A 27,874-nucleotide genomic window follows, 5' to 3' on the forward strand; every position below is an offset into this window, starting at 1 on the left:
TTAATTTATTAATTTAGTAAATTAACAAGACACATTACTGCATACATTAAAAAAACAATCAAAAGAAAACTCTATAAGACAAAATGAAAAATAAAATAAATCAATGGTATAAGAAATGTTCATTATTAGTAAGAACAGGGAGGACAGCAATGTACTGTAAATAATACAGGTTTGTCATACTTATTTCTACAATGAAAGAATTAGACTCTCTACTATTTATTAGTCTTTGGAGTTTATGTAGAAATGCAAAAGATTTGCTATTTGGAGGATGGCTGGGATGCACCTGGCAGCGCTCAGGGGTTACTCCTGGCTCTGAACCATGGGATTGGATGCCAGGAATTGGACCCAGGTTTATCCCAAGTCACATCCAAAGCAAACATCCTATCATTGTGCTATTGCTCTGGCCCTGTTATTGTTTTTTAATAGCTTTTAATCATATCCTAAGGTGCTCAGGGTTATACCTGGCTCAGGAGTGACTTTCTAGGGTCTGGTGAAACATATTCAAAGCTAAGGATAAAAGCAGGGTCAGCGGCACTAAAGACAATCTCATTAAACCCATGGCATTTCTTTTACCCTCCAAAATTACTTTTTAAAAATCAGATTTTGACAATTCTCCTATTATTTCTTGAAGGATTAGGTACTTTTTGATAATCTTTCCAGTGTTATTTTCTAATACATTCTTCTTCAAATCATTCACTAATTCCTCAATAAATCCTATACATTTCTTTGTGTTTGGGCCCCACACCCGGAATTCCTCAGGGTTTGCACCAGGCTTTGCACTCAGATGTTACTCTTGGCAGGCTCAAGGGAGCCATCTGGAAACCAGAGGTTGAAACCAGGTCATCAGATGTAAGTACAGCCCTACCTACTGTACTATAATTCCAGCGCAAATCCCATACGTTTTTATATAAAATGCTCCTTTCAAATTAATTATCTTTTCTCAGAATTTGTCAGAGTATCAAAACAGTCTATACATGACTTTTAATACCATGTGGAAATGTGAATACATTTCCAGGATGGCTTTTTGCATATATTTTTAATTAGAATTTATTTTTCCTAAAAGCAAATAAAATATTCATAATTTCAGAGGCTAAAGATGTGTTGCTCAATAGTAGAATACTAATGTTGCATGTATCACACACTTTATTCTGTGCACAGGACTACTTATAGTCACTGTGTATGATCCCTGAGTAATTGGCATGGTAGCAGGCAACACTGGGCAATGAATTCCTGGGTAATAAATACTGGCACAATAATCTTATCATTTCATATCTTGTTTTCCAAATTCTAATGTCATACCATAATTGCATTTCCTATGTAATCAGAAAGTTTCGGTGAGAACTTGTTAACAATTATCAAGTCAGTATATGTCTGTATTCCTCTATTCTCATTAAAGCAATGCCATAGCTAAGATGTTAGTCACAGAAGCATGTGTTCCCCTACAGAGTGAACTTTACAGGAAAATACCTGTTGATGAGGTGTAGAAAAAGAAAAAAATGTAAAACTAAACATAAAATGATTTTCCTTTCAAAGAGAATGACAATTTTCATAGGATAACCCTTTTCTGAAAAATAGTGAGTTTTTTCATTTAAAAGAAAAAAGGTTATATTTGACATTTAAATCAGGAGGGAAATGAAATGATATGTGTGAAGTCAAATTGATTTCTAAAGTAATGATGAATAAATAGTTCTGCAGGGAACTTTGTTCACTTTAGTTTAGAATAAATTACCAGGTAAAGAGTGGAAAAAAACCAACACTATCAAGGAGAAGATTAACATGGCAATTCCATATGCAATTCATGTGTACCCTTTTCCAGGTACTGATGGCATAAAGACCATAAGCCAATATCATTAAAGTTCCTAATCAAGGAACGAAAAGCTACCCACCAGGGGAAATAGTATTTTGTAGGACTGGCAAGACTTTATCTAATAAACAGTGATATCCATATATTTCTTAAATCCTTGTTATACATCAGTCCACAAAAAATATGGACTTTATTACCTATCTTAGGCTTTAACCATTTTCTGTAATGTGGCAAGTCTCTGTTCTTAAATTATATACCATATGTAACGGTCTCCATTGTATTTCTTCTCTTTACAAGACGTAATTTCCATTCTCCAATGTTATTCATCTTTATAATTTTGTGTCAGAAAGCAAATACTGACATATATGTGTCACTTTTGTAAAAATTAAAATATTCATTTAGTGTTATTGAATTAGTATAATCCGCCCAAATTGAGACAGACAAGTATGATTGGAATTCTTGTACAAGGGAAGTTATTCTGGGAAAATTTCACCTTAGTCCTATGAAATGTATTCTTATATTCCCACTAGAAATGTTGTAAATTTCTTCACGAGTTCCACTTAATTTCTTCCTTTCTGCTATACTGCACTGCTTAATTTGCCCCTTGCAGCCACTATGGAGTTGATGCAGCTTCCTGAAAGCTGTCATCACGTTTTAAATCATCTTACACAATGACAGTGTTGGATAGCTTTAAATTCTGGTCATCATTTCTTTTGAGGTGCAGAAGCATCTCTGTTTAATGTAGTCCCATTTATTTATCTTTGCTTCTATTTGCTCAGTCAGTCGTGATTTGTCCTTAAAAATGCCTCTACCTTCAATGTCAAGGAGAGTTTCATCTATATTTTCTCCAACATAATTTAAGGATTCAGGCCTGTTATCTAGGTCTTTTCTTTCTTTCTTTCTTTCTTTCTTTCTTTCTTTCTTTCTTTCTTTTTCTTTCTTTCTTTCTTTCTTTCTTTCTTCTTTCTTTCTTTCTTTCTTCTTTCTTTCTTTCTTTCTTTCTTTTAAATCTAGGTCTTTAATCCATTTTTATTTGACTTTTTGTGCAGGGAATTAGAAAGAGGTCTGACTTCAGTTTCTTTGCCTGTAGCTATCCAGTTTTCCCAACATCACTTGTTGAAGAGGCCTTCCTTACACTACTTCATGTTTTGATACTTTCTCAAAAATTAATTAGCTGAAGTCTGTCGCTGGGTTTTCTATTCTATGCCATTGACCTGAGAGTCTGTCCTTATTCTAGTAACATTCTGTCTTAATTACAACTGTATGATAGCACTGTTTATAGTCAATGAAGTGATGCCTCCATTTTTCTTTTCCCAAGGTTTATTTTAGGTATTTAAGGTGGAGAGGGTTATTATTCCATAAAATTCCAGGAGTATTTGATCTATTTCTTTGAACAAACAAATGCCATGGGTATCCGTTGGAGATTGCAAAGTATTTGTATAGAGGTTTGAATTGTACTACCATTTTGATTATGTTAATCCTCCCAATATACAAGTAGGGTATGCTTCCATTTCTTCTTGTCTACTTTTATTTCTTGAAGTAATGTTTTGTATTTTTCTTTGTGCAGCTATTTCCCTCTTTAAGATTAATTCCTCAGCACTTGATTTTCTAAGGCATAAAGTGCCTACCAAAGAGGTAGGCTGAGGCTCAGGAGGGAAAAGGATAGTAACATTGGTCAAAAGACTAGTCATTGGTCTTGGAACAATGCATACTTAAAATTCAATTATAAATACTTTTGTAACTTTGCACTTCAGTGATTCAATTTTTTAAAATATTATAAAACAATAAAGTTGAATTCTACTTAAGTCATCTTATACAACAAGGTAGCTTAATTACCTAACATTGGCAATTCTTCTAGTAACTCACAGAACTCCTATTTTGTAACTCTATAGACTTTTATTATGTAATTATAATTTTGTGCGTTCTTGTCACGCCGTGTTGAATGAAAATTCCTAGAAAGAGTTTGTTCTGTTTATCATTCTTTCCTAGGACTAAAACACGACATCTAATAATGTAAAAGCCTAGGAACACTTTGCATGAATGAAAATATTCCTCTTCAAATACTTATAGTTGTCTCTTGTGCTCCTGTCAATAAGTATCCATGAGTTCTGAGCAGTTCACCTAATGTTTCTCTGTCCTGCGGTCAAAGAAGTTATGAAGAACCTTGACTCTATCAAATTCAAAAGAAGCTTTAAAGATGCATCACAGGTGCTAGCAGAAAGCGAAATATGTCTCCTTGTGTTTTCCAACATAAAAAACTGATGTCTGCAAAGGGTTTTAGATATATTGATTTTCCTAGTCTTTTTGTCTATTGCACAGGAAAGCTACACAAGTCTTCCGCATCACGTGCCAAATCAACAGGGATTAAAAAATGACTCAACAATAAAACAATTTCTTTTAAGTATACTTGTTTGCTTGCATGTGTTCATATGTTGAAACTAAATGCCATGGTAACCAATAACTGTGTTAGATCTTTGTGACATGCCTTCCACTGAATGAATAAACAGTAGGTTTATTTTTTCTTTTTTATTTGCCTTTTGCTTTAGGCTTTTTTATCTATTAATTTTATTGTAAGATTCCCTCACACTGAACTAGAAATATACAATAAATGACAGAAAATAACATGTTGTCACTGAAATGGCTCTTTCAAAGCTAGCATATACACAATTAAATTTTATTTGTAATGAGTTATATTCCACAGGCCATTAAATCCACATTAATATTCGGAAAGCCATAATCCCTTGCATTTTTGGTTTCATCTTTTAGTTCTATTCATGAAAAAAAGATTTACTTTTTGAGGAAAAAATAAGTATATCTTAAAGGAAAAAGGGCAGTGGCCATTTTGAAATAAGAAATCAAATGTAACTAGAAGTATTTTGAGAAAATTTTGATGATTTTTTTTGGAGTTAAAATTTTTCTTTAAAAAATAAAGGTACCAAAGATAATACATCAGTGAAGTCACAAGCCATGAATGTGGCTAACCAAAGTATAATCACAAAGTGATGTTCTGAGCATTACTGGATGTATTTCTGTAAGCCTTTCTGGGCACCTCTGGATAGGCCTCAATAATCCCAAACACCAGAGGGTATGAGCTGCATCCTTTCATTCTCTTGCATTAAAATATAGGTCTCTTGGCCAAAAATTGCTAGTTGGATTTCATCATCGCCCTCCAGAAAAAGAAGAGGACAGGTGATGGGAACAGAAAGAAGGGGTGAAGAGGGAAGAGAGAAGAGAAAGGGAGGGGCTAGAAAGTACTTGCATGCATAAGATATAAAATCACCTGGCAAAAATTAATACTAAATATATTATAAATGGAAGATAACTGTTAGGTGCTGATTTAAACATTTAATTAAATATTTAAGTATTTTAAAGATTGAAGCAATAGCACAGCAGGGGAGGGCATTTTCCTTGCAGACAACTGACCTGGTTCAATACCAAGCAATTCATATAATGCCCTAAACCAGAAAGGAGTAATTTCTGAGTGCAGAGATAAGAGTAGTCCCTAAGTGTTGTTATGTAAGGCATAATAATAATAATAATAATAATAATAATAATAAACAAAAAATGAAGTGCATGGGGGTGCTGGGCAAAAAAGGAAAAAAACAATAATAAAGTAATTAAACATTTCTAAATAATTTTAAAACATTCAAGTAGAAAATTTAATCACACCTAGAATTCATATTTTGTACCTTACAACACACTAGATAATGATACTCTTTGGGAATGAATTAAATTATAATTTAGTAGCTTTTCTATCTCTGCAGAGTCCCCCATTTTAGGCTAGTTAAAAGCAAAAACAAAAACAAAATCAAAAACAAAAAAACAAATTCAACAAATTCAACACATTTTCTAATTTTTTGGGGGGGGATCACACCCGGCAGCACTCAGGAGTTACTCCTCGATCTGTGCTCAGAAATCACCCCTGGAAGGCACGGGGGACCATATGGGATGCCAGGATTCGAACCACCAACCTTCTGCATGCAAAGCATGCTATCTCTCCAGCCCCAATTTTATTTATTTTATTTATTTATTTATTTATTTTGGTTTTGGGGTCACACCCAGTGGCACTCAGGAGTTACTTCTGACTCTGTGCTCAGAAGTCACTCCTGGCAGACTCAGGGATACAAGGATTTAAACGGGGGTCCATCCTTTGTGGGCCATGTGCAACACAAAAGCCTTACAGCTGCGCTATAACTCCAGCCCACAGCTAATAAGTTTAAATATGCTTTGTTGGATAATTCTTAAATGAGTAAGTATGCATAGATAAGACTGAAGTTTTAAAAGGTTTAATTTAAAGACAAAGATAGTGCAACTCATTTTAATAAGAAGCTCCACCAACCATTAGCTGACAAAACTGATTTATGGTCTTTGAGTATATACATTTTAAAACATATGATTTCATTTTAACAAATAAAAGACAACAGAATGAAAGTTATATAAGTGAAAAGTTTTAATGAAAGAAATAAAGTCACAATTATTTTAATTTTTTTTTTAGCAGCAGCAGCCAAAGTCACAATTTTTTTAAAGTATGATTTTTCTTTTTAATGCAGTCGAGTTTCCCACATTTGGGGAAATCACAGGGTTCAGCACATACGGAGTACAATGCAATGGATAAGCCTCGCCCTGGGGAAACCACCTTCATGATCATGGTATCTGGCCTACCAGCCAAGTCTCTATAGTATGTCTAACACAATTTCAAACATAATCATATTGAAATTACTAAATTAAAAATATTACATAAAAATAATTATATTATCTCAATGATATTTAAGGCTAATTTTTTTTAAAAAAAATTGCTTAAGCACTTGCTTTGCAAATTCAGCCAGAGTTCTGACTCTAAAAGTCTACTACTAATTTTTAACCAAGTAAAATGCTTACATAGATGTGATAAAAGTAATAAAATTATTAGGATAATTTAAATGCACAATTTCTTCAAGTGTTTTCTGTGATGACGGCATATATATGCATGATTGAAGTGGAAGTTGCTCTCAAACCAAACTATTTTCTAATAGGCATATATAAATCAGTTTTACTCTATATCTGAACATAAATGAAGATAAAAACACTCCACATTATGATTCAATGAAAAACCTCCAGGATACATTACCTGCCGCCTCGAGCACTGAAAGGCACTACATGGATCCCCAGAGGCCCTCCATCGTTGAGGACTTGTACGAGCTTTACCATAGCACTGTGAGACAATGATGAATGAGGGAGCATGAACATGTACTGTAAACAAACCAAAACTAAACCAAAACAAAAAAGCATAACACTGACACATCATCAACAAAACAAAACAAAATAGGAATCCCACCAAGCACACACACATACATATACAAAGTATTCTGAAATATAAGCATGGTGATGAATGCAACATTAAACACTACATACCTGAACACTAGTCTGATGGCATGGAAGGAGAGCAATCATCAGAAATAACTACATTAAAAACAGTAGAATAATTTCTCTTGGACCCACCTAAGGTCTACATTTTCATGGAAAATTTTCCATTCTGATATTTCTTTGAGGAATCTGAAGATTAACTGAATACAGGTGTTGTGGCTGCACTGAACTTAGAATGCTCTTACATATCTCACTTCTGTGTCTTCTAATAGTGAATCCAAGCTTTTGTCCTTATGACAGGTGTCACTGATCCTTATGCCCTTTTTAACTCACAAATTGAGTCACTAATTTCTAAACTGCTGTAAATCTAATACAAAGATAGCCACTAAAACTCAAGTAAATTTGGTAAAGTGGTTGGGTTGTAACTGAAATACAAAGATATGAAAAAGTATTCTATACAAAAAAACAAAGCAGTAGTTCAAAAGTCAAATCAAAGAATCTTTACTGTTAATATAAGCATGTGTTAAATAAAAACTGATGTAATTTGGAAGATGTAAATTATCTAAATCATTAAGATAATGTTGTAGTTGTGCTAACTTCCGGTGTATATTTATGTGATTAAGGTATATATTCATATTATTTTCCCATCTATATATGAATATATATCATAGAAAGCTAAATATATTTATCTAACAATACTTGAAAATTATATCACTTCAATATATGGCATAAAAGTAAACTAGGCAACAATAAATGATTACCAAAGGGCTTGGTGACATCACAGAATAGTTTGTAATAAAAATTATAATTCTTTTAATGTATTTCTTTTGCATTAACTGATTAAGTTTGCATAGCAAAGGACTGAACTGAGGGCATCAGACATGCGAACCATATGCTCTATTTCTGAACTATAATACCAGTAACACTGTGTTCCTTCAATAAAACACTAAGGATATACTACAGAATACAATGTCCAGAGCAGAATCAAAGACAAGGCAAAATTAATAAAAATATAAAAAGCACAGAAATTTAATCATATATATAAGTTGGGGAAAACGAAAATTTTGTCAGATTACAAAAATATTTACCAAGGTAGCATTATTCAAATGAATTTTTATGCTTTTACATACTCAGAGAATTTGGTAGCATCTTGTTTTAGATAATTGAACGTGTGAACAGCCATTTAATGGTTGATTTATAAATGATGGGCAGTATGTTAATTTTAATAAATTTAATTCCTTCCACATACTTTCTTTTAAAAACCCTGACGTGGCAAGTACATTGACAATGTAAATAATCAGAGTACCAGCTGTGATAGAATTTGACATTAGAATACATTTAATCATTCTCTTAGAAGACCAAAAGAAAATAGTTTAAACTTTAGTATCGATATTTCTTTAAAATTCTCCGACAATTGACAGAAACAATGAAATTATAATGCTGCCTGCTACACTGAGTTGTCAAGGGAAGAAACCTGTGAATATCTTCTTTTTGACTATGCTAATATTAAAGAATATCTTGTGTTTTTTTTTTATTTTTGGTTTTTTGGACCACACTCGTTTGATGCTCAGGGGTTACTCCTGGCTAAGCACTCAGAAATTGCCCCTGGCTTGGGGGGACCATATGGGACGCCAGGGGATCGAACCGCAGTCCTTCCTTGGTTAGCGCTTGCAAGGTAGACACCTTACCTCTAGCGCCATCTCACCGGCCCCAGAGAATCTTAAAGTTGCGATATAATGGCAAAATTATCCTTTGTCTTTCTATATTAAACATAATATTCAAGATCCCTATCTGATAACCTCTGATTTGTTATTTAGTATCTAGATATTCTACTTTATGAAATATATATACAAAACTAATGTTTACCTGATATAATTAGTTTTTCAACTGAAGTTCTGTCTAGGTTTATTTTTTGTTGCTCCCTTCACAAGATGTTTGGGTTTGTTATTCGAACTATATGGGGACAGGGTCAGAGGGACACACCTGGTGACACTCTCGTGATTTTCCTGGGTCGGTATTCAAAACTGATCTCTGATAATGCCCAGAGAACCATGGGATTCCTGGGATCAAACTGATGTACAGTGCATGCAAGTCAAACATCTAACTACTTACACAACCTACACTAATCTGGGCTGTCTAAGTTTTTTAAACACAGTCATTCTGAAGAACAAACAAATGGGCAATTACTGACACAAAGCATTCTGAAAACAAAGTGCTGTCCACATGATGAATATTAAAAGTTCTTTTTCTTTCATTGTATAACTACCTCAATAGACAAATGATGGTTTTGGGGGGGAAGAGGAAGTCAATGTAAGGCATGTTTATACTTAAGCCCAAACATTCCACATGCCATATGCTTTTAGAAAACTTGCTGCCATCAATTATGCTACAAGTACATTACAATTTTCATTATAACTATGAGGTACTTACTCCAGAGAAAAGTTGGGTATGTTCTCCAAACCAGTGTCAGCATGTCCAACGGGTTCAACACGGCTGTTTTCTTCTTCTGTCCCATCTTCATCCTAAAGATAGGGGAACACAAAGATAGGGTATTGTTAGGGTTGATTTCTATAATGTAAAGCAAAAGAGTCTAAGGCATATTTATGTCAAATGGATCTTTCCTCTAGGGAAGATGATTGCCTCTGGTAAATAAAGTAAGAGTAGCTGAAAAACATGAGAGAGAGAGAGAGAGAGAGAGAGAGAGAGAGAGAGAGAGAGAGAGAGAAGTTATACTACATGGTATTAGGTATGCCTTCTTAATCACTAATCCAAACACCGAGAACACTATGGTTTATCCCAAATGAAAAATCTTCAGGGGCCAGAGTGATAGGACAGCAGTAGGGCATTTGCCTTGCACATGGCTGACCCAGGATGGACCCGGGTTCGAAACCTGGCATCCCATATGGTGTCCCTAGCCTGCCAGGAGTGATTTCTGAGTGCAGAGCCAGGAGTAACCCCTAAACACACTGGGTGTAGCCTGAAAACTAAAATAAATAAATGAATAAAGTTCTCTAAGTGGTTTTTTGTTGTTGTTGTTTTGGTTTGGTTTTTGTTTTTGCTTTCTGGGCCACACCCAGTGACACTCACGGGTTACTCTTGACTATGCACACAGAAATCGCTCCTGGCTTGGGGGACCATATGGGACGCCGGGGGTCAAATTGCCATCCGTCCTAGGTTAGCGTGTGCAAGGCAAATGCCCGACAACTTGTGCCACTTCTCTGGCCGCTAAGATTATTATTTTTAATAAATGAAAAACTTTCAGTTTTACTACCTACAACTACAAACTAAACTACTAATCAAACTACCAATTAATTATTAACAAAATATTCAAAGCCTGTTTCTTAGAGCCTACAAACAGAATTTGTCAAAATGTGTATGCAGTGAATTCAATACCAGATTTAAATCTTTCACCTTATAAAATTTGACAAGAAGTTAACCTATCGGATGATTATTCAGAAGTAGCTTTAAAAACACTCAGAACTTAATTGTTTAAAAAGGAAAAGAACTACTTCTGGAGAACTTGGGAAAGACTCATTGGTTTAAAAAAAAAAAGTGCCTATGCTGTAAAGGTACAACTCTGATATTGAGACCCATGCCACTCACATGGCCCAGTTCTGAGCATGGTCCCTGTATCTCAGCTCACTAGAATCTTGATGCTGCAAGAAAGGGATGCAATCTTTGGCACAGTTAGGATGTGTGTTTGTGTGTCTGTGTGTGTGTGTGTGTGTGTATGAGCACTGCAACCTGAAGCTAACACAGCAAAGTAAAGATGTGTGAGCACCAGAACCAAGAGTGTGCTCCTGATAAGCCAATGTATGAGCATCACTACTAAGGAATAAAACCCCAGCAAGAAAGTGTACAAGTTCTCAAGAGTGTGGTCATTGGAAAGGTCCATGATGACAAGGAGAGAAAGATAAATTGTGAAAGCCAGAGAGTAAGAGAGAGATAAAAAGAGGGAACCCTGGCCATCGCAACTTCAAAAGGAAAAGCAGGGCACCAAAGGAAAACAAATCTTTTTTATTTTTTAACTGTTTAGGATTAAGCATATGGAAAGGTACAAATAGAAACATCTTTGGATTTTCTTCTACAAATGTATTATTTTCTAAAATGTAATGTTCTGCTGTATAGTAAAAACTCGGTAATTATGCTTGTATTATAAAAGGTGAATGTGTGATAAACAAGATGGTTCATAAAAACCACATGAAATGCCTACTAAGAATATGCCTAATTTTATCAATTTAGCCATTGTCCTATCAGTAAGAGAATTCCTGGAAAGTAAGCTTTTTAAGATCTTTTAAATATAGTCTCACTCATCTATGGGTTTTAAGAAAAATAAAAGTCATTTTTGCAACAATCCTCAGAGACAATGAGAGGAGGGCTGGAACTTCCAGCTCACTTCATGAAGCTCACCACAAAGAGTGGTGAGTGCAGTTATAGAAATAACTACACAGAGAACTACCATAATCATGTGAATAAATGAGGGAACTAGAAAGCCTGTCTGGAGTACAGGTGGGGGTGGAGTGGGATGGAGGGAGATTTGGGACATTGGTGGTGGGAATGTTGCACTGGTGATGGGGGTGTTCTTTACATGACCAAAACCTAATCACAATCATATATGTAATCAAGATGTTTAAATAAAGAAAAAATGGGAAAAAAATGATGAAATGCTTGGCAGGTACCAATATCATGATGAACAAAATCATCCTATTTTGAAAAGGTCAGAACCCACATATAAAATGGGTAAGAAAGAGTCTTAGATATTTTTAACATCTAATGAATATTCTGAAAATTAAAAAGTTATCTCGTGGAATCTCTTATATAATAAGTTTCCAAACACAACACAATTAAAATTCAAACTACTTATTTTGTATTTATGCACATTATATAATGTTAGGTTGCTGTACTTTATATTGTTGGGTCTGAGCTAGCAGCCCAGCGATAAGACAAAGAGACCCCTTGGCAATGCAAGTCACAAAGTGGGGTTTTATTTGCTTAGCTAGTGAAGGGTCCACGACTTTCACCTGGAAACAGGCTTTCAGTCAAGGACCAGAGTCTAGGGGAGTAAGGGTATATATAGTCATGGCCAAGTATGTCCATGTATCAGAGCTGAATGTACAGCTCCAGGAAGCAGATAAAAGGGATACAGATTTCAACTCCACAAGATACATAATTCAGATGTTATGAGGCTGATCAGTTAAGGCTTATCCTGAGAGCACTGGGTGCTGTATTCTGAATCTTGTGTCTCCCTTTGTCTCCAACTCTTATCTGAAGGCCACATTCCCACAAGCTAACAAAGGGAGTATACAGAAGCAGTTTTAGCAAAAACAGAAACTTTCATAGGGAATGTGGAAACTTCAGGGTCCTCTATTTCAAAATAATAACTTTTGTTACTACATAATAAACTTTTTAGGGGGACCAGAGTAACAGCACAATGGTAGGGCATTTGCCTTGCAATTGGTCAACCCGGGACACCAATCCTGGCACCCTATTTGGTCCCCCTAGCCTGCCAGGGGTAATTTCTGAGTGCAGAGCCAGGCGTAAACCCTGAGCACCATGCCTGGTGTGGCCCAAAAACCAAAACAACAACAATACCACCAACAATAAGAAGAAAAAAAAAACCCACCTTTCCAGTCACCAGTATTTAATAGAAACCACCAGATAAAATATTTTGTGCTTTTAATGGAACATTTGAGACACTCAAATAAAATTGATATGCCATAAACAGAAACATCAATCAAGACAATGATAAGCAAAGGTTATAGGTTCAAGACACTGCACCAAACAATGTTTTAAATGACTGAAGCAATATTAAGGCAAGGTATAGCAGCTGATAATGCCCAATTGACATTTACTCAAAGAATCAACCAAAATAAGAAGCTGAATGCACAGAGCTTGTCTATGCGCTGCAGAAATGCCCTGTGTGTCCTGGATGGCTCTGCTCTGCATGAAGCCAGGCTACTTGAAGATTGATGATCCTGTGTTTTGAGAGTCTCTAATATGCACTTCTTAGTCATCTATCTCTTTTAAGCACCGGCACATAATACATTTCAAAGGTTAACCAGCAACTTGAACCTGCCTAAGAAACACACTTGGAATGTAAACAAGAACTCCCTTAAACTATGCTTCTCCACTGAGAACTGAGGGAGAGAGGAGCAAACAGATATTGTGTATATACCAGACAGAAAACATAAAATAATCTTATAAACTGAGAATTTCTGTTTAGATCTCAGTAATTTAAGTAGCGCAGAAACAACACCAGAATACATAACCAGTTGACGCATCAAAGTGTACAGTGAAACAGCCATATCGATGAAATGCTCTGGACCACAGTGATCAAAGAATGACTAGTAATTTACATGTTCATCATTCCCACTTTGGACATTATCAGGTCTCCTGGGAGGATATTAAATATTGTTTTATGTAACACATATGGTATTCAATTTAGATGACAATTCACTGCTTATGGCCCAGCTGCAATGGCTATGGGAACCCGAACTTAGAAGTTCCCAACTTTGAAATGTGTAAATATCAACTCCTCTGTCACTAGTTTGCTTTGGTTTGGTGGAATTTTAAAAATCTTTAACTAAATGAATATAGTTATTTTTTTCCACAAGATTTATACACTATTGCAGCTGTTTTAAGTAAAGCTTAGTTATTAGATAGGTCAGATCAATATTGAACCTCTTAGCATTAAACTAAGAAATTTAATAAATGAATGAATGTTTTTTCTTTGTCTTCATTTCTTGTCTAGAATTAGGGCAAACCTGGGCAAGAAAAGTACCAGCTCAATTTTTTGCTAATTTTATACCCTTTATGGATTCTTTCACTTCTTATGTGAAATAGGGACAATAAAAACATCTCCTTTGGGGTTAACTGAGAGGAATAAGGAAAAGAATCCATGTCAACAGCATAATGGATACTTGAAAGAATAATCTATAGTAACAACAGCATCAGCTAGCATGTCATTGTACTTTCTTTTAGGCACTAGATCCTCTAACATTGTCATGGGTGATGAGGAGGACCTGTGGGCACAGGCACACATATGAAATCAAAGAGAGGTCACACAAATTGTTTATATGGACAATGCACATGCCTACTCACTGCTTTGGAGGATGCAACAAAGGATTTCATCAAAGGTGGTTTGCTGCATACACACCTTTGCAAGGATCTCCATTCTCAAGACATCAGACATGCAAGATAACAACTGAGGATTACTTTCCAAAAACAAAGATTGAAGCTCTGCCAATGGTAGTCGCTGGATGCTGACTAACATACTAATCTTAGTATGTTTATATTATTATTTATATATATTTATATTATTATAATATTATTAAGTGCTCAATGCTAACAATTACTCCTAAAATGTACCAATAAATAGTTAAAAAAAAGTTACTTTTCATATCAAAGAAAAAAAATTACTTCTCAATGCAGAACACTGTTTTAAACTACCCAAACATCAACAAACGAGTGAAAACTGGATAAAACTGAATATGCAAAATCATTTTCTTATCATAGACCCTTCCATATAAAACTCTCTTTGGGTATAATTAGCAAAAATCAAGAAACAGCAATAAGGGAAGAAGAAAGCAAGGAAAATCCACAGATGTGGTGAACAGAGCTCAGGAAGGCAACATCCAGTTCAAAGCACAACAGCAGGTTAGAGAATTCTGGAAGACAGTCCCCATGAAAAAAATTATTCTATCTATCATTAGTCGGATCATTTTAGTATTTGAAGAATCTTCAGAGAATGTGAGAGAAAATGAATAGATGTGAAGAAAAGAAACTAAAATATTTCTGAAGTCAAATCAATTAACTTCAGGAATAACAAAATAAAATGTGTAAGAAAGGATGTTTATTCAGAGTACCTCTATGGTTATTCAGTGAGCAACTCTTACCTTGTTATTTAATGTGACAATGGGTATTGATTTAACTTAGATTTTTATATAGCAATGCTAAGAAGTTAGGAACACAGAAAATAGAACTGCTGAAAAATAACAACCCTCATTTTTCCATAATGTCAACAGATTATACTGTAACAAAAAAGGGCTACATAAATATTTTATTTAGAAAATTAGAAGTAAATATGAGAACAAAGATGTGCATAAGTTCAAGTTAGTAACTGAAAAGAAGGATGCCAAGAGGAATGAAGCAGAGAGATTACAAGTTTATTTTATAAAGGGTTCCTAGCACTACTTCTTTATTTTCATTCTTTCTTTATATTTGGAAGACCTGTAGGGGGCACAACATGACCTTTTAGACAGACTCTCAAGATGACCAAAATCGACCTAAATATGTAAGACACAGGCATGATACCCAATTTGCCAAGAAAGCAACACTTCATTCAACATTTCATTCGTGGGAGGAACAGAGTCCACCTCTGTCTAAGATGCTACTCACCTTTGACAGAGTTTACAGAACAGGTGCAGGGAAAGATACTTGTTTCAACTGATTGCAAGAGTTATCCCTGCTCATGCTTTGGAGAGTCAACATGCTTATAATAGCTACAGGTGATGTACCAGCATGTTAGCTACACGCTAAAAGTTTTGGAGTTTAGAGGAAACTTACCAAAATGGGATCACTTTGACATTTAATGACTATTAGTAAATTTCACTGGGTTGTCAGAAAATGGGAACCCAAAATATACAAAGTTTAAATTCTCAAATGGAAGAAATATGCTTTTGTTAACTATTTACTCATCATACATTGATCTAAGCAAATGCTTTTTAAAGATGGAGTCAAAGCTGTTGAAAGATGATAAAAAAAATAAATAATAAGATTGGGTGATGAGGATGCTTAAAATCAGAGTAGAACTGGGAACTATCATGACAATGGTAGTGAGTGAGAGAAATAGAATGCCTGTCTAGAATACAGACAGGGGGTAGAGGAGAAGGCAGATGGAGGCATTGGTGATGGGAATGTTGCACTGGTGAAGAGGGTATTCTTTTTTATAACTGAAACCCAACTACAAACATGTCTGTAATCATGGTGCTTAAAAAAAGTTAAAGTAGGGCCCGGAGAGATAGAACAGCTGCGTTTGCCTTGCAAGCAGCCGATCCAGGACCAAAGGTGGTTGGTTCGAATCCCGGTGTCCCATATGGTCCTCCGTGCCTGCCAGGAGCTATTTCTGAGCAGACAGCCAGGAGTAACCCCTGAGCAATGCCGGGTGTGGCCCAAAAACCAAAAAAAAAAAAAAAAAAAGTAAAGTAATTAAAATAAAAAATAAAGTCAGTCTAAATGCGGATTAGGTAAGGTGAGAGGAAAAACATATATAAACTAATTCATTATCTGATTATAGTCCAAATTAATTATCTTACTTTTTCCTATTATAACAGTAAAGGTTAAATCCCATTTTAAAGTATCCTAGTAAGATAACAGGACTAATGATGATACATTTTAAACTCAGCAGCATTCATTCAAACCATATGTTTAAGAAGACTAAATACTCTAAGCTGCTAATTCTTTTAATTTCCTATAAACATAATTAGATTTTTCATGACTATTTTGATATCGTCTCAACATTTCAGATTGAAAACCAAAAATATGCAAAGATACAAGTTAAAGGCAGGCCATAGAGTTCACAATTTGTAATTACATTTCAAGAGTTCAATGTGGCCTCCAAAATTCACTATGTAATAGAAAGGGAAAAATTTTGTAACTACTTTGTTTACAAAACAAGGAAAATAAAAACATATTTCTGCTTCACAGACATACTGAAGCATCAAGAAATCAACTACTTTCCTATACAGCTGCTTTCAAAGTTCCAAGGAACACATGAATGAAATAGATAAAACAGTAACGAAGGTCAAAATTTTAAAAAATAATTTATCATTTTACAGCCGGTTTTTTTTTTTAAAGCCCAAAGCTCTCCTTAAATAATAAATTGCCTGCATCTCTATCTTTGATTTTGTATTTAGGAAGCTCAAAAGAATTCTGTTAATACCCTCATTAAAAGTCAAAATGTTGGGGTCGGCGAGGTGGTGCTAGAGGTAAGGTGTCTGCCTTGCAAGCGCTAGCCGAGGAAGGACCGCGGTTCAATCCTCCGGCGTCCCATATGGTCTCCCCAAGCCAGGGGCAATTTCTGAGCGCTTAGCCAGGAGTAACCCCTGAGCATCAAACGGGTGTAGCCCGAAAAAACAAACAAAAAAAAAAAGTCAAAATCTTTTTCATCAGGTTTTTGTATCTATCTTCAGTAGTAGAAAATTGCATTGCCTCGTTTAAATTGCTACAAAAATGCTCAAGTCAGTGGCATTTCTCACATCAGAATGTTTTCCCAGGTTTTCTGTACTTAATGTGAGACATGTTAGCCATTTTAGGCTATAGAGTTATCCTGGAGAAAATATTTATTTGGATAACAAGAAAATGAATTAAACCACTTTTTTTTTTTTAAATCACATGTTAGAAAATAATTCCAAAGGAATCTATTTTTAAGTCCCTAGGTATCACAGATAGGATTCCAGAAGGCTTTTCTGCTAGTGTTGTGACTACTTGATTAATTGGCAAAATCACCAGGGAAATGTAATTTCCCATCAAATGTGGAAAACAATTGAAAACATCTGCAGTGAAGGCTTCTCAATAGAAAATGGTAAATCAGGGCCGGCGAGGTGGCGCTAGAGGCAAGGCGTCTGCCTTGCAAGCACTAGCCAAGGAAGGACCGTGGTTCTATCCCCCAGCGTCCCATATGGTCCCCCCTCAAGCCAGGGGCAATCTCTGAGTGCTTAGCCAGGAGTAACCCCTGAGCATCAAAAGGGTGTGGCCAAAAAAAACAAAAAGAAAAAAAAAGAAAAGAAAATGGTAAATCTACATCCACCTTTAAGGAAATAAATTTTTTAAATATGTAATTAATTTTACTCCACATCATTATCATTCCCTAGAATAAAAACATTTGGGAGAGGGAAACCACTTCATGTACGATTAAGCTAGACAATAGCAGATAATACAAAAAAATCTTTCAAAATAAAATCATCTTCATGAGTTCCTGAGGAAAATTACTAATAGTTACATGTTTAGACACAGTGTAGTTCATTACTAATATAAACTCAGGCTGCAAAGATCCAAATCATTCAGGATTATATAGAGACTTACTAAGTACCTTTGATGTTAAACATTACATGTGAACTTTACCCCCTCAACCAAATTCCTAGCATTCTGTTAAGCTAGTAGTAGTGATCAAATAGAATGACAAGCATGGTATTTAACACAGTCCATGAAATTTCCATTTCCCACAGAAATGAAACTTACACAACATGACTCCACACTACCCAAAGGCAAGACAAGTCTTTAAAAGAAGAACAGATGGTGCAGATTTATGAAAGCTATCAAAATACAGAGAACAACAGAAAGGGAATTTTCACCTGTTAACATGCAGAAAAGAATCTCAAAATTAAGTTCCAAAATCTGAGTTTCCATTGTAGACAACTAAAATTTCAGGACAAGGAAAAATCTCTATGGAATATATCTAGTGCATTACCACAGTATATTGCAATCTTCTCCTTCACTACCTTCTCCCAATTTTCCTGTGCTACCTGAGAGACAAAGGAAAACCTACATGAGAGTGATTATTCAAGAAACAGATCCAGTATCTCACCTGGATCCATAGCCACTGTCCTATCCATAATTCCCCCAAAAGGGGATCAATCATGTACCTCTACTGCAATTATAGGGAAAACACTTCTGTTCCAGGAAGTATATTTGCATAAACATGAATTCCCACCAATCACTAAAGGCCAAGTAGCTACGGAATAACCATGTCATCAACCACTGTTCATGCATCAGTGCTAATTCGAAAGTGAATAAAGCTTAAAAACACTGGTCTAAAGCTTTGGTTATAAATGGACAGTTCATTGACCTGGGTGGGTCTGCAGACATTAAAATGGTTAAAACCTTTTTATTTTTAATGTTTTTACAATTAATATTAATCTTGAGGCTGCACTCATGGTGCTAAGAGCTTTATCTTGGCTCAGCACGCCAGTTTACTTCTGGTGTGGGGTTCCCGGAATCAAGTAACAAGGAAAGTGCCCTACTCTTACTCAGGTCCTAAATATATATATATAAAACTATTATTTATTATACGATATTATGTTATACTATACATTAAATTACTATATATAATTATATATTATATAATAGTTTAATCATATGAGAGTTGCTTCCTAAAATAACACCAATTGGTTTTCATGTGAACATTTCTGGGGGAAAACTCATAATTTGTTCCTCAACCTATCCTCAGCTTAATCATTAACAACACTGGAATTCCATTAAATAAAAAAAAATATGTCCTACATTAGGCATTTGTAATGTCTTTTTTTCCAAATCCAACTATGCAACACAAACCACAGAAGTTCATAAAAATTCAAGCCCAATATACTTAGATTTAAAACAAACAAATGAAAATTAGCTACAATGATAACAAGCAAAATATATGTTAATATGGTTTAACTGAACCACATGTAATTATTTAAAGGCATTTAGAGCCACTCAGCATGGGCACAAGTTTAAATAACAATTAGGTGTGAGATGAGCTACCTCAAATTCTTTTTTTTTTTTCCTCCACAAAATACTGGTAACTTAAGTAAAAATAACTTCATCTATGTCATAAGATTGCTAGAATAATTAAAGGATATCTCTACAAGCCAAGCACCTTATATAAAAAGGGTTTTTGTATAAGAGTAAATGTTATAAAAATAAATGTGATAAAGTACACAAAATATACTACAAACTGTACTACACTGTTTCATCCTCACAGCAGGATAGGAATTCTTATTAAAAGAAGATTAGATCTAGAAAAGAGTTTCTCTACAGTAGCAAGGGCTTTGAAAACTGCATCAAAGCCTGAAGTTCTTCAGTCATCCTATTTCTTTTAACTCTTATTACTCAAGGAAGAACTCATATGCTCATTAGTAATGAATGTGAACCAGCCTGACATCAAGTTAGTAGTAGAGTTAGAGCCTATAATAAAAAAAAATGCAACTACTTTTATATAGATCAAAAATTATTGTTAAAATAACTTTCCTTCCCCTAAGTATCTATTTTTTAGGAGAAACATCAAGAACATTAGGAGATCTCACTGATGGCCACAACTAGGTGGCAGGATAGCTAGTGGTTTTCACTGAGCCTTTATAACACTGTTTTGTTTGTTTTATTTTTGTTTTTGTTTGAGGGACACAGATAGAGGTGCTCAGGGGTCACTTCAGGCTCTGCATTCAGAAATTACTCCTGGCATTCTTGGGAGACCATATGGGATGCTGGGGATTGAACCTGGGTAGGCAGCAAGCAAGGCAAAAGCCCTACTTGCTGTGCTATCTCTCCAGCTCCACTCTATATAATATATTCTATAACACTGTTTTTACAATGAACATAAAATATTTTAGAAATGAAGGATTTTTTTAAAAGTTCACAAATGCTTTTTACTACTTATGTATTATAACTATATTTCCTCTGAACAATGGTTTTGAAAATAGTCAAGGACCTAAAAATATTTATATTGCCATTATCTAAGATTTAAGTACTGAGATTCTATAAGGATCAAATGAGTTAATATAAAATCCTTGGCCCTCAGTCTTAGATATATTAGGTGTTAATCATGAATTTAGCATTAAGTTTTACAATTTAGTGATGAAATTTAGAAGACTATAATTCAGTAGTGACATAAAACTTGACCTATAACCTGTCACTTACTTTAAAAAAAAAATGCATGGTCAGTTTTCTATCTTATGTGGAATCAAAATTTAGTTAGGGTGATTTAAGGATGTATGTTAAGAGAACAAATGAATTGATATAAGATACTTTCAATATTTTCCATTTTCCTGTAGTATTCCTTCAGAACTTTAAAATAAGAAGTATTTTTCCCCACCTAAAACAAGAAGTATTTTTGCTTACTCAAATATCATGAATATAAATATTTTAACCAAACTATTTTAATTCATGTATAATTCTATTTGAAAATCTGCAGGAATCATTGTAATGACCAAATATTTAATCAATTCACATTTACTTTTAAAACTACAATAATTATTCATTTCTTTTTTTTTTTTTTTTTTTTTTTGGGGTTTTGGGCCACACCCGGCGGTGCTCAGGGGTTACTCCTGGCTGTCTGCTCAGAAATAGCTCCTGGCAGGCACGGGGGACCATATGGGACACCGGGATTTGAACCAACCACCTTTGGTCCTGGATCGGCTGCTTGCAAGGCAAACACCACTGCGCTATCTCTCCGGGCCCATAATTATTCATTTCTATATAAGATATTTTCTTATCAAGTTTACTTTATTTGAAGAAAGTTTAAAAAACACCATTTTAAGATACCTGATGACAATTACTTCATAAGAAATTAAACTATACACTGTTAAAACTACTTTCAATCTCATATTCAATTATTTCATAGGCATTAATGTCTACATTAGAACTTTTCATCAGATTCATTGATTTGTGTGTATGTATATACATATACACACATTAACATATTTATTGGATTTTCGGCCATACCCCATTATACTCCTGGTTCTCACTCAAGGATCACTCATGGCAGAGCTAAGAAGACCACATGGAGTGCCAGGTACTGAAGTTGGGTGGACCTTGTACAAGGCAAACATTTTACCAACTGTACTATCTCTCCAGCAACGATATCCTTATATTTTGTGAAAAGGATCAGATCTCCTCAGTCATGGAGATAGTACACCCTTTAGGCATGGCTGAGCAAAACTCCTGATCACATAGTTGGGAGTAGCCCCTGAGCACTGCAATTATAGTGTCAACTGTCAAGCCGCCCCCCCCCCCAAAGATGATAGGATCTGTATCCCATGCTAAGGGCAGCCATCTTCATTGCTATTATAAAGGATTTCTGTCTTCTAAGTTTAGAATACCTTACAATATAACACACAGAGCTTGTATGCCCCTAACAGGGCCCAATGTCAGGGATCAAGTGTGGGTCTCCTATATTTGCTCAATCACCTAACACTCTTCCTAGCTAAGCCTTCTCATTCTTAACTGATTGCCTGTACATATGCATGCATATACTCCCTTTAGTCAGACCAACCGTGTTTTTCAATGAAAAATTACTAGAGACTGAATACCATCAAATCTACAAAATGGTCACTTTATGTAAACTTGGTGGCTTTGACTATTCATCTCACCTCTCAGGACTTTACTTTTTACTAGTAATTTTTTTTTAAAAATTGCTGAATCATAACTATTATGAGGGTCATATAGCTGTTACCAAATTCTTTTTCATTTTATGGAATTTAAAAGTGGTAATACAATAAAATATCATTTAAGACAGCAATTCACTCTTTTCATTGCTGCCCTTATGACTTGAATAAGGACCCGCATTTCATTTTCTGACATTTCTCCTGTACTTGTCACAAATAGCATAAAATATCTACTTTTAGGAGATACCATGATAAGTATTTTCATCCCCAAACAAAAGAACTATTAGGGAATGGTATCTTCCTAAAATGTCCATTTCAACACACTTAATTATTACTAAAATTTCTTAAATAAAACACATGAATTAAATACTTGGAAATCATTCATTAGATTTAATAACCATATCATTTGCTTTTGATTACACAATTTGATCCAATTATGCCCGTACTTTTGGTTTTCTGAGGTTTTTCCCTTGGGATATAATTAAATCTGGAATTTTTGATTTGCAAATGTACTAAAAAAATCGCAGCTCATTTTATATGAAAGATTGGCTTATCAATATTTACCAGAAAGAGATGCCTTCAGAGAAAGGAGAATCATAATTTTAGTATGAAAATCAATTAATTAAATGTAGTATCAGACACATTTGTTAATTAGAGTTACTAAAATAAAAAAGGTTTAATATTTATTTAGGTCAGATATAGGTAATGAAACCATTTTACTATTGAAATGTTTATTTAGTAATATTGAGAGAAAAAGCAAATTTAATGCTGCTTTGTATTCCAAATAGACCTAATTAAATTATAACTAGTAATAGAACAAAGAATAGTAAGAGTCTGTTCTCCTGAAATAAAAAAAAATTATTTCCATAGAAATATTTCTACCACTGTGGTAGAAAACATACTTTATAACTAATAACAAATGAAATAAAATTTTAAAATATTAGGCAATGAGCATCTTTATTTAAAAATAAAATATCCATATCACTTATTCATTGAATATCAGGACTCCAGAAATTGGACATGTTTAATGTGCAAGAATAATGTACAGAATCTTCAGGAAAATATGAGGTACATTCAGGAGCCTTTTATACTTTTCCTGTAAAATCAGCCCAAATTATAATTCAGAATACCTTTTCAGGGGCCAGTTGCCTTCCCCACAGCAGCCTATCATTTTTGAGCCCCCATTCTTTGTTTCTGTCATCAGCCATCTTGAAACTTACCACATAATTTGTAAAAGTTGGAAGTTGGTGAAGGGGAATATTTTTGTGCCTATAATTATTTCTTCGAGTATAATGCCTAATAATAAACTTTGCAAAAGGATCATTAATCTGGAGCCTGAAAAAAAGTGTAGTGGGTAAGGCTCTGGCCTTAAATGCGGTAGATCCAGGTTGGCCTGACATCCCAAGCATCACCATAAGTGATTCCTGAGTGAAGAGCATTGTTGGGGATTAAAGACCTCAAAGGTCTTTAATCTGTGTGAAAATTTGTGACATTATAAATATTATTGTAAAGGTCAAAGCAGTTGACTCAAACCTACTTGACAAGGTCAAATAGACATGCAGTTACAAACATCATTTCTGACCATTTAAAGACATCACATTAAAGGGTCAGAGACAGAACAGAATATTAGGTGCTGCCTTGCAGGAGGTTGACTGGTTCACAAGCTTGCAAATGAATACATATGTTCACCAGGATTGATTCTTGAACACAGAGCCATAATAAAGCCTGAGCACATATAGAATTGCCCTCCACCCCCAAAATAAAGGAGCAGATTTAAAAAAGTACTCTACATCTTTAAGGAAAGGCCTGCTTTGGCATCTGTGTCTACTCAACACTTTAAGACATGTTGACAAGATGCCTAAAAGCCAGACAGTATAGGGCATTTGCCTCTCAAGTAGCCAACTCCTGTATAATACCCAGCACAACTTGATCACTGGAGCATAACTATGTATGGACCTAATTCTGAGTATTCAGCACTGTGAGCACAGTCAGGGTGGCCCAAGTAATCCCAGCTTTGCAGAGCCTAAATAATACTTGTACCCTTGACACACATTAAGTAACCTGCCTGATTGGTCAGGAGGGGTCTCTAGGTATACGGAACACCAATTGAGATGACTCTATTAACCTAAATATAATACTCAATGTACTCAGTGCTGTATTTTTTCTGACAAAATTGGAAAGCTTAGTGAGTGACTGGTTAGCTCAGTTGGTTAGAGCATGGTGCTTATAGCAAGGTCACAGGTTTTATCCTCCTATGGGCTACGGGTAAAATTTGAAAGCTTGAAAGGGTCTGTTTCATGTTTCTGGTTCTGTTTTATTGTTTATTAGATCATGGCCACAAACCCAAAAGTGCTGAGGGATTACTCCCGGTATTCTCAGGGATCACTCCTTGTAGTATTCAGGATACCATGTGTGGTGCTACAGATAGAACTTGGTTGGGTTGGTCACATGCAAGACAAGCACCTTAGTCATTATACTGGGTCTCCAGACTTAAAAGAGTCTGTATAAATATCACAACATCAAGTCAAAATGGTGGGTTTTCTTTTAAAGCTGGGTCACTAAACAGCACTGAAAAAGCTTGAAAAGAACTGAAAAGACCTGCAACCATCTGTTTGTAATTCTTCTAGGGAATCTTGGAGAGAAGGTAGATGCAGAAAGGCAGAAATTCATTTGGGTTAACCAAATATTTGATCATGTGGCTTAAATAAAAATTAATATAAAAAACAATAAATTGAAAAAATAACCAACAAAATCTAGAAACTGATATGAAGATGTGACACACTCAGGACTGTGCTTATAAATGTAGAGCAGATGACTTTTCTAGATGAAAAGGAGGAAAAAGAAAAATGATTTCAGGTTTTCCAGCTTCAAAGATAAAAATATTATGGTAACTTCAAGTTACCAAGATGATGACATTGAACCACAGTTAGGATAAAATAAGTACTCTTAGGTAAGACTGAACTTTGTGAATGACTACTGAAAGTGGTTTTGAGGAAGATTTAAAAGAAACAGTTATGTGACCTTGCTTGTAGGCAACCTCAGTTTGATCCCTCAGCACAGAGCCAAGAAAGTAAGACCTCAGCACTGCTGAATGTGTCCTAACCACTAAAACCCTCAAGAATAGTTCCTAAAACATCATAAATAAAGCCAGTAATATCATCACTTTTTTTTTTACATTTAAGGATATTTGGAAATAATAAATAAAACCAAAAAAAATCAAGCCTACCTAAAATGATACTGACTTACCAAATTTTTCATACCATGAGACATACCTTTGCTCCCCACCAAAAAATATGTGTCTTAATGGAGCAAATGCCACCTGAAGCCAAAGCCTGAGTGCAGGATAAGAGAGCATATAAAAACTATGTGTGCCTTATGGTCAGGTGAGTCTTATAGAGCAAAAAAATACTGTACTTAAAGGTAAGATTGAATAGAGTAATACCTTAGTAAAATGGGGGAAAGATATCTCCTTGTAGGGTTCAGAGCTTGGAATGTTAGAGCACAGAATATACATTATTCCAATTCTCTCCCTAGCAAGGTTAGAAAAAGCCAGGGTTTTGAGCACAAAATCTCTTTATGCTATTTAATAATTATAACTGTTAGGTGTACATAGTTTTAAAGCAGTCAAATTAATTTTATGTATTTCAATTAACTACTTGAAAAGAACTTTATTCAAAGCAATTGCCTCAGGGAATAAAGATGAATAGGAAACAAGATGTTTAGTAAAAGGGCAGTAACATTAAAAATATTTATGAATGGTTCATTTATTCATATCTCTATCTATCCATCCATGTACTCATCCATCAAGCCTTCATTACAGTTATCTACACATTTTAGTGTATGTATATTATTCCTGCACTTCAAAGTGAGGATTGTAACTGAGTGATTTAGTAACCTGTCATTTGTCACACTGCTATCAATCCACTAAATCAGCTGTACATTAAAAAAAAAAAAAGATTAAGGGGCTGGAGTGATAGCACAGTGGTAGGGCATTTGCCTTGCACACAGCTGACACAGCACGGACCTCGGTTCAATCCCTGGCATCCCATTTGGTCCCCCAAGCCAGAAGTGATATCTAAGCACATAGCCAGGAATAACCCTGAGAGTCATTGGGTTTGGTTAAAACCCAAAAAATACATGAATAATTATATTCAACACAAGAAATACATCATGTAAATTCACAAAGTTCTAACATTTATGCTCTATTTTCTTTATTTTTAAAACCTTGAGATTAAGTTAATATAAAATATTAAAAGTTTATATGTGAGAAAGACAAGTATTTTTTAAAAATAGAATCTAACTGAGTTGGTCTATCTGAATATGGAGAATTTCTCTATGAAAATAATGGGAGTATATATTTTAATTGTATCAGTTATTTCTCTTCAAGTTTTCTGGTATTTTACTATATTATAAAAAGGTCTATACAGCAAATGATTAGGAATTTAGGGGATCTGAGGATCCCACAGGAGTTTAAAAAATATTACTGTAGGGGCCAGAGATCAGGTAGGGCATTACCTTAGACCAACCCGGGTTAGATCTCCAGCATCTTATATCCCCAAGAATGCCAGGAGCAATATTTTATATGTATGTATCAGTGTGTGTGTGTGTGTGTGTGTGTGTGTATATATATATATATACATACATACATACATATATATACATATATAAACCTTTTTATTTGACATTATATACATTTCTAACAGGAAAAGTGAAATGAGCATTCTTAGGCTAAATTAATATTATGTGTCATAAATGGAAACAAATATCCATGACTACAATTCTTCAATAACATTGCTGTCACCTAAATTAGAACTCTTTAATTTTACCAGTCTGTACCTAGTGACAACCATAAAATGATGGCATTAGTCACATAGATTTACTCAATTTTCAGAGAAAAACTGATTTGTCTCCCAAAAATAACTTTAATATGAGATATATAACATTTATAAAATTGAATGTGTTTTAAATTAATAATATTGAATGTATCCCTACTAAGAATAACCTGGAATACAATTGGGTGTGAACCAAAACACTGCCCACAACCCACCAAAAAAATTTTTTCACAGTAAAATTCAACAAATGGGAGATCTTGCTAATACTCTTAACAAAAAGTTATTCTAAATATACCATAGATACACATACAGAATGACTCTTTGGGGGCCAGAGTGAACACACAGTGGGTAGGGCATTTGCCTTGCACATGGCTGAACCGGATTCAATTCCTGACATCCCATATGGTCCCTAGAGCCTGCCAGGAGTGACTTCTGAATAACCCCAGAAGTAAACCCTAACTACTGCAAGGTGTGGTCCCCCCAAAAACAACAAAACAAATAAACAACAGCAAAAGCAAACCAAATAACACTTAAGGTTAACAAACATAGTCAACCCATGCTTAATATAAAATTACAATTATATAAAACAATTACCAAGATTTTCCAGACCACCCTAAAATAAAAATGATAACAATCTGGCAAATTTATAATCATTTATAAAAATTTATAAAAAGAAACCATAATACTCTAGTTCAATTTCAATCTCATTTGCATGAAATCCTTAAGCAATGTTCCAGCTAGTCACAAACTGATGA

The 27,874-nt window shown here is 34.7% G+C and overlaps 1 protein-coding gene and 1 pseudogene across 12 annotated transcripts in view; both read right to left on the reverse strand.

Annotated features, from left to right (window-relative positions):
- The window catches only part of PARD3 (par-3 family cell polarity regulator), a 674,271-nt gene that overhangs the window by 305,211 nt on the left and 341,186 nt on the right, over positions 1-27,874 (reverse strand). For all 12 annotated transcript variants that reach the window (XM_049776411.1, XM_049776408.1, XM_049776410.1 and 9 more), the window contains exons 6-7: positions 9,578-9,669; positions 6,912-6,995 (exon numbers count right to left, since the gene is read on the reverse strand). In XM_049776411.1, coding sequence (XP_049632368.1) covers positions 6,912-6,995; positions 9,578-9,669 — 176 coding nt within the window. The remainder of the gene's footprint in view (positions 1-6,911; positions 6,996-9,577; positions 9,670-27,874) is intronic.
- On the reverse strand, positions 6,345-6,477 carry LOC126014902 (uncharacterized; annotated as a pseudogene).

This window comes from Suncus etruscus, chromosome 7 (genome assembly GCF_024139225.1).
Source record: "Suncus etruscus isolate mSunEtr1 chromosome 7, mSunEtr1.pri.cur, whole genome shotgun sequence".
NCBI classification, from domain to species: Eukaryota; Metazoa; Chordata; class Mammalia; order Eulipotyphla; family Soricidae; genus Suncus; species Suncus etruscus.